At 41.9% G+C, this 12,559-nt stretch overlaps 1 protein-coding gene across 7 annotated transcripts in view; it reads right to left on the reverse strand.

Annotated features, from left to right (window-relative positions):
• Nucleotides 1–12,559, reverse strand: part of pacsin1b (protein kinase C and casein kinase substrate in neurons 1b) — a 390,938-nt gene that overhangs the window by 107,096 nt on the left and 271,283 nt on the right. For 4 of the 7 annotated variants that reach the window (XM_043716952.2, XM_087973658.1, XM_087973659.1 and 1 more), the window contains exon 2: nucleotides 8,686–8,808. The exons of 1 other annotated variant lie outside the window; for it this stretch is intronic. In XM_043716952.2, coding sequence (XP_043572887.1) covers nucleotides 8,686–8,745 — 60 coding nt within the window. In that variant the 5' untranslated portion in view covers nucleotides 8,746–8,808. Of the gene's footprint in view, nucleotides 1–8,685; nucleotides 8,809–9,022; nucleotides 9,179–12,559 lie in introns of those variants that run through there. 2 more of the 7 variants (XM_043716953.2, XM_043716947.2) reach the window with 1 other exon arrangement.

The following is a 12,559-nucleotide window of genomic DNA, read 5'->3' on the forward strand; positions in this document are numbered from 1 at the left end:
TTGCTACACAAATAAAAAGAACTGCAGATACTGAAAATCTGAAACAAAAACAAAGTGTCTGGCAGCACCCAGAGGTTATCTGGACCATACTTTTAGAAGCCTATTGGAAGAGTCTCTAGCCTGATGTAGCCAAGATCCCTTGTTGCTCGCCTTCTTCCTCTTCTAAAAGATAAAGGAAGTGTTCCTTGCTCTTTATTTCCTGAAGCTTTAGTCCTCTCTGCAATGTCATGTTGTGCAAGTCAAAGCAAATGGCTACCATTCTAGACACCTTTGCTGGTACAAACTGAAGCACAACTCAAGTGTCCAAGGACCCAAATACTACCTTCCGTAAGCTAATGGCTTGCTCCATTAGTGCTGTTATGCTTACGTAACTCCAGCTGTATCTGTGTAGGGCTCCTCACAGGGATAGTAACCAGATGCTTGGAAAGTTGCCTTTATGTCCAAGGACCCATCTGCTGATTCGGTCTGCAATGGGACTACAAAATGCATCTTGGTAATTCCAGGTATCCTGCCCAGCCATGTATGAAAATTGTCTGAAGGTCACAGAACAGCCAAACATTGATGAGTAGAATTCCATTTGGCTGGCAGATGCTCCAGGCTGATCTGGTGGTGCTCAGAGTGCTGTTCATGACTCTCCAAACCGTGGGAATCCAGGCACTGCAGTCTTGTTCTGACATTCCATAATTAGCAGTTCTGACAAAAATAAAAAATGTACTCATGCAGGATTTCACATCCTCCCATGCACATGACACAAAACATCTCTGGAAGGATTTGGAGATAAAGAAATTCAGGCCATTGTGACCTTGTCAGCCACTGGCAAGGAGAGTCCTCCTGGCCCACTTGGAAAAAAGTCTTGTTCCAGGAGGCTACATGTCAGCAACCAACCTGCTAAGATAGTCTCAGCTTTCAGAGGCATTGCTGCTCAAAACTGGTTTTTGGGATATCACTTCCTTCAAACTGAAGTTCTGCATCTCTTCTTTCTGCCATACAAGCCATTGTGCAGACAAGCATGGCTGCTTCTGCACCTTCTGTTACAACGTTCAAAGTAAAACTGCATAATTTGCTCAGATACAGCAATGAAAGCCAACAAGGAAGTGCAGATAATTGTTGAGTACAAGTCTGAGACAGCAGGATTAACCTGTACAATTTTAGAAATCACCTTTAAAGCAGTTAAAGCACACTCTCAAAACAAGTACTGTGGGCAAAGATCTTTCACTTTGGCAAGGAACCAGTTGTCCTATTTCAGTAGCTAAAAGACATTCCAAACTGTCAGCTTCAAATAGCCAACACGATCTCCATTGTACTCGAGTGTTATTGATTCCGATATCTTTCAAACATCTCAGGATACCTGGTTGTTAAAAGTGGAATAACAGGTTAAGGGTGCTTTTAATTTCTATGGGATTCTGGGTAATCCAAGATAGAGGATGGGAAAAATTTCTGGCTGTAACAGAAATCTACACCTACACCTCCCACAGTCCAAAGATGTGCAGGTTAGGGTGAATTGGCCATGCTAAATTTCCTGTAGTGTTAGGTAAGGGGTAGGTGTAAGGGTATGGGTGGGTTGCGCTTCGGCAGGGCGGTGTGGACTTCCACACTGTAAGTAATCTTATCTAAAATACCTTTTTTGAGGTATTTTAGATGCTGGAGATGATTTCCTCAAATTCTAGGAGCAGCAATTACTGTTTTATATGCTGTTGCATTGTTTTGGAACTTTGGAAGAGACATTTGGATGGGTATATGAATAAGAAAGGGATGGAGGGATATGAGCTGGGTGCTGGCAGGTGGGACTAGATTGGATTGGGATATCTGGTCAGCATGGATGGGTTGAACCGAAGGGTCTGTTTCCATGCTGGACATCTGTATGACTCTAAAATATTTAAATACTAGAAACCTCCAAACAGATCAATTAAATTCCAAAGTGAGCAGGATTGTGTTGGATTTCCAACATGCCAGTGTTTTTCCTGATGTTTTAAACTTGTGCATGCAACAGCACCACCAGCCCTATATCGCAACTCCTCCCACCAAATTATGCAGCTAATTATTTTCTCTAGCCTCCCAGGAGGGTCTTCTAGATAGGTGAATGGATTTCCTTGAAGAGTAGCTGATGTTTTAGTTACCCTTAAGAAGACAGCTGCAAACTATCTGCTACTTTCTGAACTATAGGAAGCACAGGGCAGCACGGTGGCACAGTGGTTAGCACTGCTGTCTCACAGCGCCAGAGACCCGGGTTCAATTCCCGCCTCAGGCGACTGACTGTGTGGGGGAGTTTGCACATTCTCCCAGTGTCTGCGTGGGTTTCCTCTGAGTGCTCCGGTTTCCTCCCACAGTCCAAAGATGTGCAGGTCAGGTGAATTGGCCATGCTAAATTTCCCGTAGTGTTAGGTAAGGGATAGGTGTAAGGGTATGGGTGGGTTGCGCTTCGGCGGGGCGGTGTGGACTTCCACACTAAGTAATCTTATCTAAAACAACAAACCTGTTATCACTGGCACTAGTTGAGCTAGAATGAAGCACATGGGAAGGGCTGGAAGGTGTAGATATGTTAAAAAACAGAGTTGGTAGGGGTGGGGTTTTCAGGACTGGAGAATAGTAGGCGTTGTTAATCATCAGCACAAACTATTCCAAAAATTAGGTTTAGCATCAGTAGGTGCAGAGAACTCCCCAATTTATTATCCTATTGAGCCTTAGCCACACTTGCAAGAATCATTCACTACTGTTCCAATGTGAATTGCTTCAATTTCCTAAATGACTCACCCTCACAGTTTCTCACATTAAGATTAACAATGGGTTTATTTAATCTTGTATGTTTTTGGCTAAGTGCAAGAGTGCATCAAATATTCTGCAGGAATTCTCACCAAGCAAAAAATTTCTTGGTACATCTCATCAAATACATCTCATTAAAATACCTACCACACCTGTATGTCATTTCTCATGTCTGATTCCAACCCCATCTTACCACACTCAGTTTCCAGAACAATTTGCCATCAGCAGATATCCACTGCCAAGAGATTTTTAAGAGGCTTCTGTGCATCCAGGTGAGCACTGGCATTCCAAAGCTGCTCTGCTCAGTCATGTTCATTTCTGCAAGATGTCAGAGGAGGTGAAGGTGGCCCTGCAGGGATCTGGAGGTCTTGGTAAAGCATGTGGAGCAAAGGAGAGGTGTCTTCCTTCCAGAGGACTGTCAGAGGCCCCCATAATACCTGACTCTGGTTGATTGGTCCAAGGTCACCTCAATGCAAAGGAAAAGCCATTAGTGCTATACAAAAGTCAATGAATTTCTCCCTTGCACAAGGGTAATGGCCACACTCTTCTCTTGCACCCACCTCCTGTCAAGACTCATGCCTCCACACTCACTATTGCCTGCAGCAACTTTCCTTCCTTGCTCTTTTTTCTCCTCTTCCTCCCACACCACTAATCCTGTATGGCCTCTGCTCAACCTACTCAGTCATTCATGACATTTCACCACATTACATACACCTGAAATGGGACAAAAAGTTGGACCACCCACTTTATCTCACACAAGTATAACAGAGCAGAGAGTGCCTGTATGCCTGGTAGAGTGCCAGACATTAGGCTCCTCACATCATATGAGGAGAGAAAGTTGGCCCATACAGGAGAAGACCAGGATTGCTCCTGTGAGGATGCAAAGACATCCATGTCCTGGCAAGTACGCATCACTCTTCAGTCCACTACAATTCTCAGTACCCTGTTATAGTCTCATTCATTACTCAACACTTCTAACCATACAACAGGCATCACAGGCAGTCATTTGACCTGCTGGTAGCACCAGTATCACCAACACCTCTGTGGTGAAACTCCCTCAGAAGCTACCTCCTTGACTTTCCAGGACATGAATACAGAGACCTCAGAGGAAGGATTGGGATGGCTGCCTCCTGCAGCCTTCACTAGCTGGGAATCCAGTGCCTTGGTGTGGTGGTTAAACCTAAACAGGTACGGGTACACAATCCGGTAAGGATATCACTGTGACAAGTCCGCAGCCGGCATCAGAATAATAGCCCAGGCTCGAAGGATTGCTGGATACCAGGCACCTGCTGAGCTTCAGGCAGGAGAGGACTCTGTGGTAATGACCTGAACAGGAGCAGCAGACACACACGTAGGATGCAATGGTCCTTAATGTCAAGAAGCTGCAGCCAGTTGTGCGACCATCTGGCTGCCTCCACAACCAGGTTGCCATGTAGAGCCAGATTCAAACCCTTGTGGTGTGCCCCTCTCCAGGACACCCCTTGAACACCATCATCCAACCACTGGTCATCAGGACCTAAGGCATGGAGACAGGGGGACAACGAATCTGTCACACACTCCAGATAGCCCTTCCTCATGCTGCTTGTCAAAAGTATAAAAGATGGCATGAAATGATCTGGACATTGAGCTAGGCCTTGCTCGGCTCCTCGTGCGATTCAGTCACAAATCGTTCCATAGCTCACATTGCTCGACCCCTGATAAATTTGGCAAAAGTGTCAAATTGTGACTAATTTCCAATGAGTCTGCACTCACCAAGAACTAAAAAGAAACTACCGACCCATTTAATGTGTTACCTTTACTCAGGAGTGAACTTCAACTGCAGTAGAAGTTGTAATAAAAAGTGTTTTGAACCTTCAATGGCAAAACTGAGTCAACGCATGAAGAAGAAATGAAAACAGGCATTAAGGTCATTTCATTTATCACCCTACCCATCATTTCTGTTTAAAATTCAAATGCATCGCTAATCACTTTTTCTCATAAAAAACCTGCACATTTTACCTACTTTTCTCTTGTTGTTACTGAGATCCTAGCCCTTGCATTTATAATTTCAACAATACTCTTCCACATTTTTTTTTTTTTTAAGTGATTCTGCCATAATTGCCACATTTAAATTACTTGAGCCACAGAAATACCTAAATTTGTATAAATTGATGAAGTTATACATGCTACATCCGGTGAACTTCAAAATGCCAAATTCAAATTTTATGGTTCAAATGTCAAAAATACTTAATGTCTTTCATGGATTAAGGAAGCTCCACCAATTTATCCAATCACGGTAACCGACACCAATTCTGTTCCCACTGATTCATATTCGTTAGGATCAATACCTGACAGACTTCCTCAACATTGGTCTTGTAAATTCTAACTGAAATTTTAACAGACCCAAAAACATTCAGCATGTTGTGAAGATTTTCAGATTATATAATAAGATTGAAAGACTGAGGAATACAAACTTAGAAGCAATGCCCCAGTATAATTTCATCATGTTCTAGATCCCAGTACCACACAAATAGCCTTACGCCATCCACCCTGCTGAATTCTATCTGATCACCCCTCAACTTTCTAAACAAGGTAAAAGAATTTATTATTTTACATGCAATCTGGTCTTTACTCCTTGTACACAAATGATTCTCTAAATTCTCAATAAGCGGGTTGTCTGGAGAAAATGTTTGTCTAGAATGTCATAACAGCTCATGCTGATGCAAATTAATGCATTGTTGACAGAGTATCAAGCTTGATGCTAAATCTTGTGATTCACATTTTGCTACTTGCAATCATTAAAATCAATTTACAGAAGTGCAAAAATCACTACCACGTACAGATTAGAACACTAATTTCATGACCTACATTTATCTGGAAAGATTTTCCCTTGTTCTTCTCTCTCTGCCTGAAGCCGCACACATAACTGAGTATAAGTACTTTCTTGTATTTCTTTACTTCCTCCATTGCCCTTTGGAAGCTGCAGTCAATCTTCCATTTAATAAGAATGATAGAACAGAATATTTTAAGATGGAAAGATTAATCAAAGCACAAATATTATATGCACCGCATGTAGATAAAACAAATTATGCTAATTTTTAAAAAAAATTGATATTTTTAACAGCAACTGCACTGTAATACACACGGGTAAGTAGCACTGGCCTGTGAATGAAAAATGTATATTTGCAATCCTGCGTTGGTCATTTCAAACTGTTTCAATATTTTGATATGGAGGTAGTAAGTTTGCCTTCATTCTCTCAAATTGCAAGTAAAATGTCAGTGTGTCCTACAACATGGAGGAACAACTTGAGTCCTTCACTTCAGTTGGACATTCTAAATATAGTTTGTTCTTCAATAAGTGTTACATAAACTAATAATACACTTATTTTAAAAAAACCTTCTCTAAAATCCTAATTTAACTAAAATGTATTTATTTGTGAAGGATCCAGATTTTACAGAAAAATAAACCTGAGAAAGGTCATATTGCCAGGTTGGATATAACAGTATTTGCTACAGAAATCTATGTAGTCACCTCTAGGTAGTCACTGGCAGAAGTTTGGGAGGTGGAAGCTTGCCCCTTCTTCCAGCTGGGACAATAAATGTCATTTTCTTTTATTAAAAAAAACAACATACAAAAAAAAATTTAAAAAGCAAGCTATGAAGATATAGTTTGAATAATTTGTACTTTGGATTTGTTATTTGTCCTTGAGATCAATAAAGAATTATACATTTCAGTCTCATTATTTTTCCAGCTCTACATAGGATACAGAATAAAATACCAAACTTCCAATGGGTTTTATCACTACAGAGTGGTTAACTGAAGCTCAGGGACAGTTCACAATTAGGAACAATATAACTCAAACAATTTTGGGAAATGCCAATTGCATAAAAATGCCATATCCAGATTTTTTTTGTCTTTGTCCAATATGTTTGGAAACTAAAATTCAAAAACTAGTAAATTGGAAAAAAAAATACATCATAAAGCAACTGCTTTTTGCAATACATAGTGTACACTGTGCTTACATTTGTATTACAAAACACAGCCAAATTAACAGCTTCTTTGACGGTATTTTCTTTTTCCACTCCTTGTCCCATCACTTCTCTATACTCACATTGGGATGAACTCCTAGTGATAATCTGTATATCACATCGATAATGCCTTTCTGAAAGTTAAGAGATTTTTAAAAAGTTTGGTATTGAAGGACCACAATTTTGAAATTGCCACAGAATTTTATTTTCCAACATTGTTCAAATCAACATTTAGGTTGAACTGTTTAAAGTCGGCTACAGAGCAAGATATTCCATTTATGATAGACCAATTTAATTTCATAATATCAAGTATTAGAATTCTCAATATTTCTATAGCTGGCAGATGGTAGAAGTGGGGTTATTAGTTTAAAAAGAGATTAATATTCTTCAATTACAGGTACAGAAATTACAAGTAATGTTTTTTAATTAAATAAATTGCTTTTATTTTCCCCATCTAATATCTGGTAGTAAAGGTCAGAGTGATTGTATTAGTCCTAATGACACTCAAGCCAGCTTTAAATGTGACTGGAACCATTATTGGATTCTGATCGCTTTAGTCCTCTTATATCTTTGAAAAAAAAATCTATCGCCCAGTCCCTCCTACAGTTGTGTTAAAGCATTTGAACAGGAGGCAGAAAACTTGTAGTTGAACTGAGTAAAAAGGAAAAGGCACCTGAAGTATACAACCCCTGCCTCTTGAACCACGAGAGTAGCAGCAGGCAAAGCTGAGGGTGAGTAGTTTCCCACAGGGATGAAAAGAAGGTCTAATATTATCTATAAAGATGGGTCATTCAAGATACGACTGATTACAAACAAAATTACGAATAGTACTGGTTAGTATTTGCCATTAAAGTACCACTGTCTTTGGGTAGTCTCTGGACTGTGGAAGTTTGGGAAATATGATGGAATAAAAAGTATCTGCATTAATAACACAACACATCCTTAGATGGCTACTTCTCCCTGTAGTTAAAGCTACCACGATAGGTCTAGATACAAATGATCATTTGTTCAACATCTAACCAGTGTATCAGTTGAAGTGCTAAAATAGCCCTTTACATTTTTAGGCTGGCTGAAAGAGGGAAGAGAAAAATAAAGCACACACCAGCACGGCTCTCCCTTCTCCCCCCTCGATAGTTACCCAATGACACTGGGTAAATAGAACAAGGACAGAGAGAATTTGGCTTAGCAAAGACCGTCTCGGTACAGATTAAATGGCTTATTGACACTCAGTCTCCAGGCTCACATGAAGAATAGCGCCTTGAGCTAGACTCTGGAGGGTTACAAACCGCAGAGGATAGCTCAGCAAAGGTCAGCACCTTGAAGAGGAGAGAAATAAAACAGCAGTTGTGCTTTTTAGGAAGGCACCACATTCCAAATTTATTCACCCTGCTAAAAAGTGTTTTTTCTTTTAAAAAAAAACCACATTCTGATAAAATAATTGCAAGCAAGCATTTACCAGGTTTTTTTTCTTAATGAATAATTTAAAACAATAAACCATTTAAGCCATCAGTGGGAGGTGCCTTTAAGTATGTATACATTATACTCAAGCCATATGCACATAGTTAAATACCAGGCTCTATCATGAATAGATAGTAGCGAGTGAGTTCTGGCTCATATTGGACTAAAGTACTAACGCAATATCATTCGTGGTTTCATTAATCATTTAAGCAAAGCTGCAGCACATTTTCTGCAATACACACATACTGCTCTCACAATTCCTGATGAATGAATAACAGCACTCAACCATGTATATTAAAGCGTCAGAACCCATTAACCCTTTATCAGACTGCAATTTACCTAGTCTGTCAGTAACAAGAAAACTACTGCAACACGTACTTTAAGACAAATCAGACGTAGCTTAAGTAATTATTTTGCAATAGTCTCATCTTCCAAAGTGTAGCAAGAAAGTTGCAGTACCTCCCAGAAACTATCAGTCGTTTCCTCTAATCCACTAGATTCCTCGTACGAGCCTGACATCTTCGATACAACAGAAAGACCTTGAATTATCTGCACCGTTACTGAGCTTCAAATCTTCATGCACTGCAGAGAGAAAAAAAATGGCCCAAGCATTACAGGAAGCCTCATGCATACAATTAAAAAGGTCACTGCGAACCTTCACAGCTCAACACCCTCAACCCTTGCAGGCATCACATATACTATAAACCTCAAGAATAGTGCATTAACAGAACTGGACTGAGATAGAAAAATAAATGTCAAACTGAAAAATGTTTTAAAAATAAGCAAACAGGCAAACCTCATCTCATAGAAATCCCCTTGGTGGTTTTGTTAATAGCTAAACCATAATTCCCACTTGGCCTATCCTGATGAGTTTTGAGCGATAGAGGCGGTGAATTAGTGCCGAGGATTAATCTGTGCCTCAGCATTAGTTGAGCTACATCCTTCAGAGGGCATGTGATAGCCTGCACATATTTCGGCCATACAGGTTCACGGGCAGAAGAATTTTAACTATACAGGTTCAGGGCAGTCACAATCGGAGCAATTTAGTGTTCATAATGTAGCCGCAGGGATTCCAGTGACATAACTGCACCATGAACAGCTGAAGGGATATTTTTTCTTCAAATCAGAGCTTGGCAGAACCGTTCTATGAGCTTCAAGGCAAGCTGAACATACAATGTTTTATAAGACTGCAAAATTGACTGCATTCAATTCTAGTAAAATATACTCCAAATTTTTAGCTAAATAAATTTTTTAATACAATTCAATAAAATTGTAAATTAATTAAACAAAAGCATCAATCGGAGGGTAAAATGATTAAATTTCCAACAGGTACGTCAATTAAATATGACGTTTATTACAGAATCGAGCGATAACCTACAGGTTTGTGTGGATGAAGTTTATCCAGCTTGCCTATGCTTGATGAAAGGCAGATATTTAACCCTACAATTCATAATTGTCTCCATATTGTCTTGATATTAATAAGGATTACTTATTTTTCAAATCAATTGTCAAGAGCATTCATAAACTGAAATTAGATTCAATAAAGGGTCAAAATCACTGGCTTAAAATGGCTACAGCAATTACCTGACTACTCAAGTTTAACCAAGCTTCATGAAATCAATGTAGAGTAAATGAAAGCAGTAAGAATTGAAATTAACATTTTATCAAAAGGCACCAAGACCAGTCAACTCAGTCAGGTGTGAAAAAAGATTCAGAAACACCTATCTTGAAATTTACCTCTGGAAATTTTCACATTTAGAGATACAGCCCCACCTACAATGAGCTAACTGAAAAGAAATAACAAAGGCAACACGGTGGCTCAGTGGTTAGTACTAATGTTCCTCCAAGACTTCCGTTTCCCCGGCCCCCAACGCCTCATCTTCACCATGGATATCCAATCCCTCTACACCTCCATCTGCCATGACCAGGGCCTCCAAGCCCTCCGTTTTTTCCTCTCCAGACGTCCCCAACAGTACCCTTCCACCGACACTCTCATTCGTTTGGCCGAACTGGTCCTCACCCTTAACAATTTCTCCTTTGAATCCTCCCACTTCCTCCAGACCAAAGGGGTAGCCATGGGCACACGTATGGGCCCCAGCTATGCCTGTCTCTTTGTTGGCTACGTAGAACAGTTGATCTTCCGTAATTACACCGGCACCACTCCCCACCTCTTCCTCCGCTACACTGATGACTGCATTGGCGCCACCTCGTGCTCCCACGAGGAGATTGAGCAATTCATCAACTTCACCAACACATTCCACCCTGACCTTACATTTACCTGGACCATCTCAGACACCTCCCTCCCCTTCCTGGACCTCTCCATCTCCATTAGTGACGACCGACTTGACACTGACATTTTTTACAAACCCACCGACTCCCACAGCTACCTGGATTACACCTCTTCCCACCCTATCTCTTGCAAAAATGCCATCCCGTATTCCCAATTCCTCCGCCTCCGCCATATCTGCTCCCAGGAGGACCAGTTCCACCATAGAACACACCAGATGGCCTCCTTCTTTAGAGACCGCAATTTCCCTTCCCACGTGGTTAAAGATGCCCTCCAACGCATCTCGTCCACATCCCGCACCTCCACCCTCAGACCTCACCCCTCCAACCGTAACAAGGACAGAACGCCCCAGGTGCTCACCTTCCACCCAACAAACTTCCGCATAAACCAAATCATCCGCCGACATTTCTACCACCTCCAAAAAGACCCCACCACCAGGGATATATTTCCCTCCCCACCCCTTTCCACCTTTCGCAAAGACCGTTCCCTCCGTGACTACTTGGTCAGGTCCACGCCTCCTACGACCCACCCTCCCATCTTGGCACTTTCCCCTGCCACCGCAGGAACTGTAAAACCTGTGCCCACACTTCCTCCCTCACCTCTATCCAAGGCCCTAAAGGAGCCTTCCACATCCATCAAAGTTTTACCTGCACATCCACTAATATCATTTATTGTATCCGTTGCTCCCGATGCGGTCTCCTCTACATTAGGGAGACTGGGCGCCTCCTAGCAGAGCGCTTTAGGGAACATCTTGGGACACCCGCACCAATCAACCACACCGCCCCGTGGCCCAACATTTCAACTCCCCCTCCCACTCTGCCGAGGACATGGAGGTCCTGGGCCTCCTTCACCGCCGCTCCCTCACCACCAGACGCCTGGAGGAAGAACGCCTCATCTTCCGCCTCGGAACACTTTAACCCCAGGGCATCAATGTGGACTTCAACAGCTTCCTCATTTCCCCTTCCCCCACCTCATCCTAGTTTCAAACTTCCAGCTCCACACTGTCCCCTTGACTTGTCCGGACTTGTCCGACCTGCCTATCTCCTTTTCCACCTATCCACTCCACCCTCTCCTCCCTGACCTATCACCTTCATCTCCTCCCCCACTCACCTATTGTACTCTATGCTACTTTCTTCCAACCCCCACCCTCCTCTAGCTTATCTCTCCACACTTCAGGCTCTCTGCCTTTATTCCTGATGAAGGGCTTTTGCCCGAAACGTCGATTTTGCTGCTCATCGGATGCTGCCTGAATTGCTGTGCTCTTCCAGCACCACTGATCCAGAATCTGGTTTCCAGCATCTGCAGTCATTGTTTTTACCTCGTTAGTACTAATGCCTCAGCCCCACTGACCCAGGTTCGATTCCAGTCTTGGGCGACTGTCTGTGCGGAGTTTGCACATTCTCCCCATGTCTGCATGGGTTTCCTCCCGCAGTCCAAAGATGTGCAGGTCAGGTGAAATTGGCCATGTATAATTGCTCATAGTGTTAGGTGCATTAGTCAGAAGGAAATGGGTTTGGGTGGGTTACTCTTTGGAGGGTCGGTGTAGACTTGTTGTGCCGAAAGGCCTGTTTCCACACTGTCGGGAATCTAATCTAAAAACTTCTGAAGATTGAACACACAAAGCATATGGCATGAATGTCAAGGAGCTACATGTGGCAAAGGAGAGATTTGTGACAGCAAAACTGAAGCTGGAGAAAGCTTTCAAAAAAAGGAAAAGCACCTGATCACAAGACAGATTAAAAATAAACATCAGAATATAGAAGTCAATGCAACACATGAAATGTTTGCTACTGCTGATGGTCAAGTCACCAACTAAACAACCTTGGTACGTGATAATACTTTACATCACAGATTCCCTCAGGTTTTTAAACTGTATATTCCTCCACCTTCATTTGGCAATATCAGTTTTTAACTTCTCACCTGTGTGGATGTTTGTTTTATGTTTTGTTTTGTCAAGATTAGCAAATTTGTCATAAGCATCCACTCTCTCCACCACCAATGCTCAGTGGCAGCAGTGTGTACTATCTGCAAGATGCACTGCAGAAA

This window comes from Chiloscyllium plagiosum, unplaced genomic scaffold (genome assembly GCF_037043375.1).
Source record: "Chiloscyllium plagiosum isolate Xiang-an unplaced genomic scaffold, Cpla_swu_hap1 HiC_scaffold_26, whole genome shotgun sequence".
NCBI lineage: Eukaryota > Metazoa > Chordata > Chondrichthyes > Orectolobiformes > Hemiscylliidae > Chiloscyllium > Chiloscyllium plagiosum.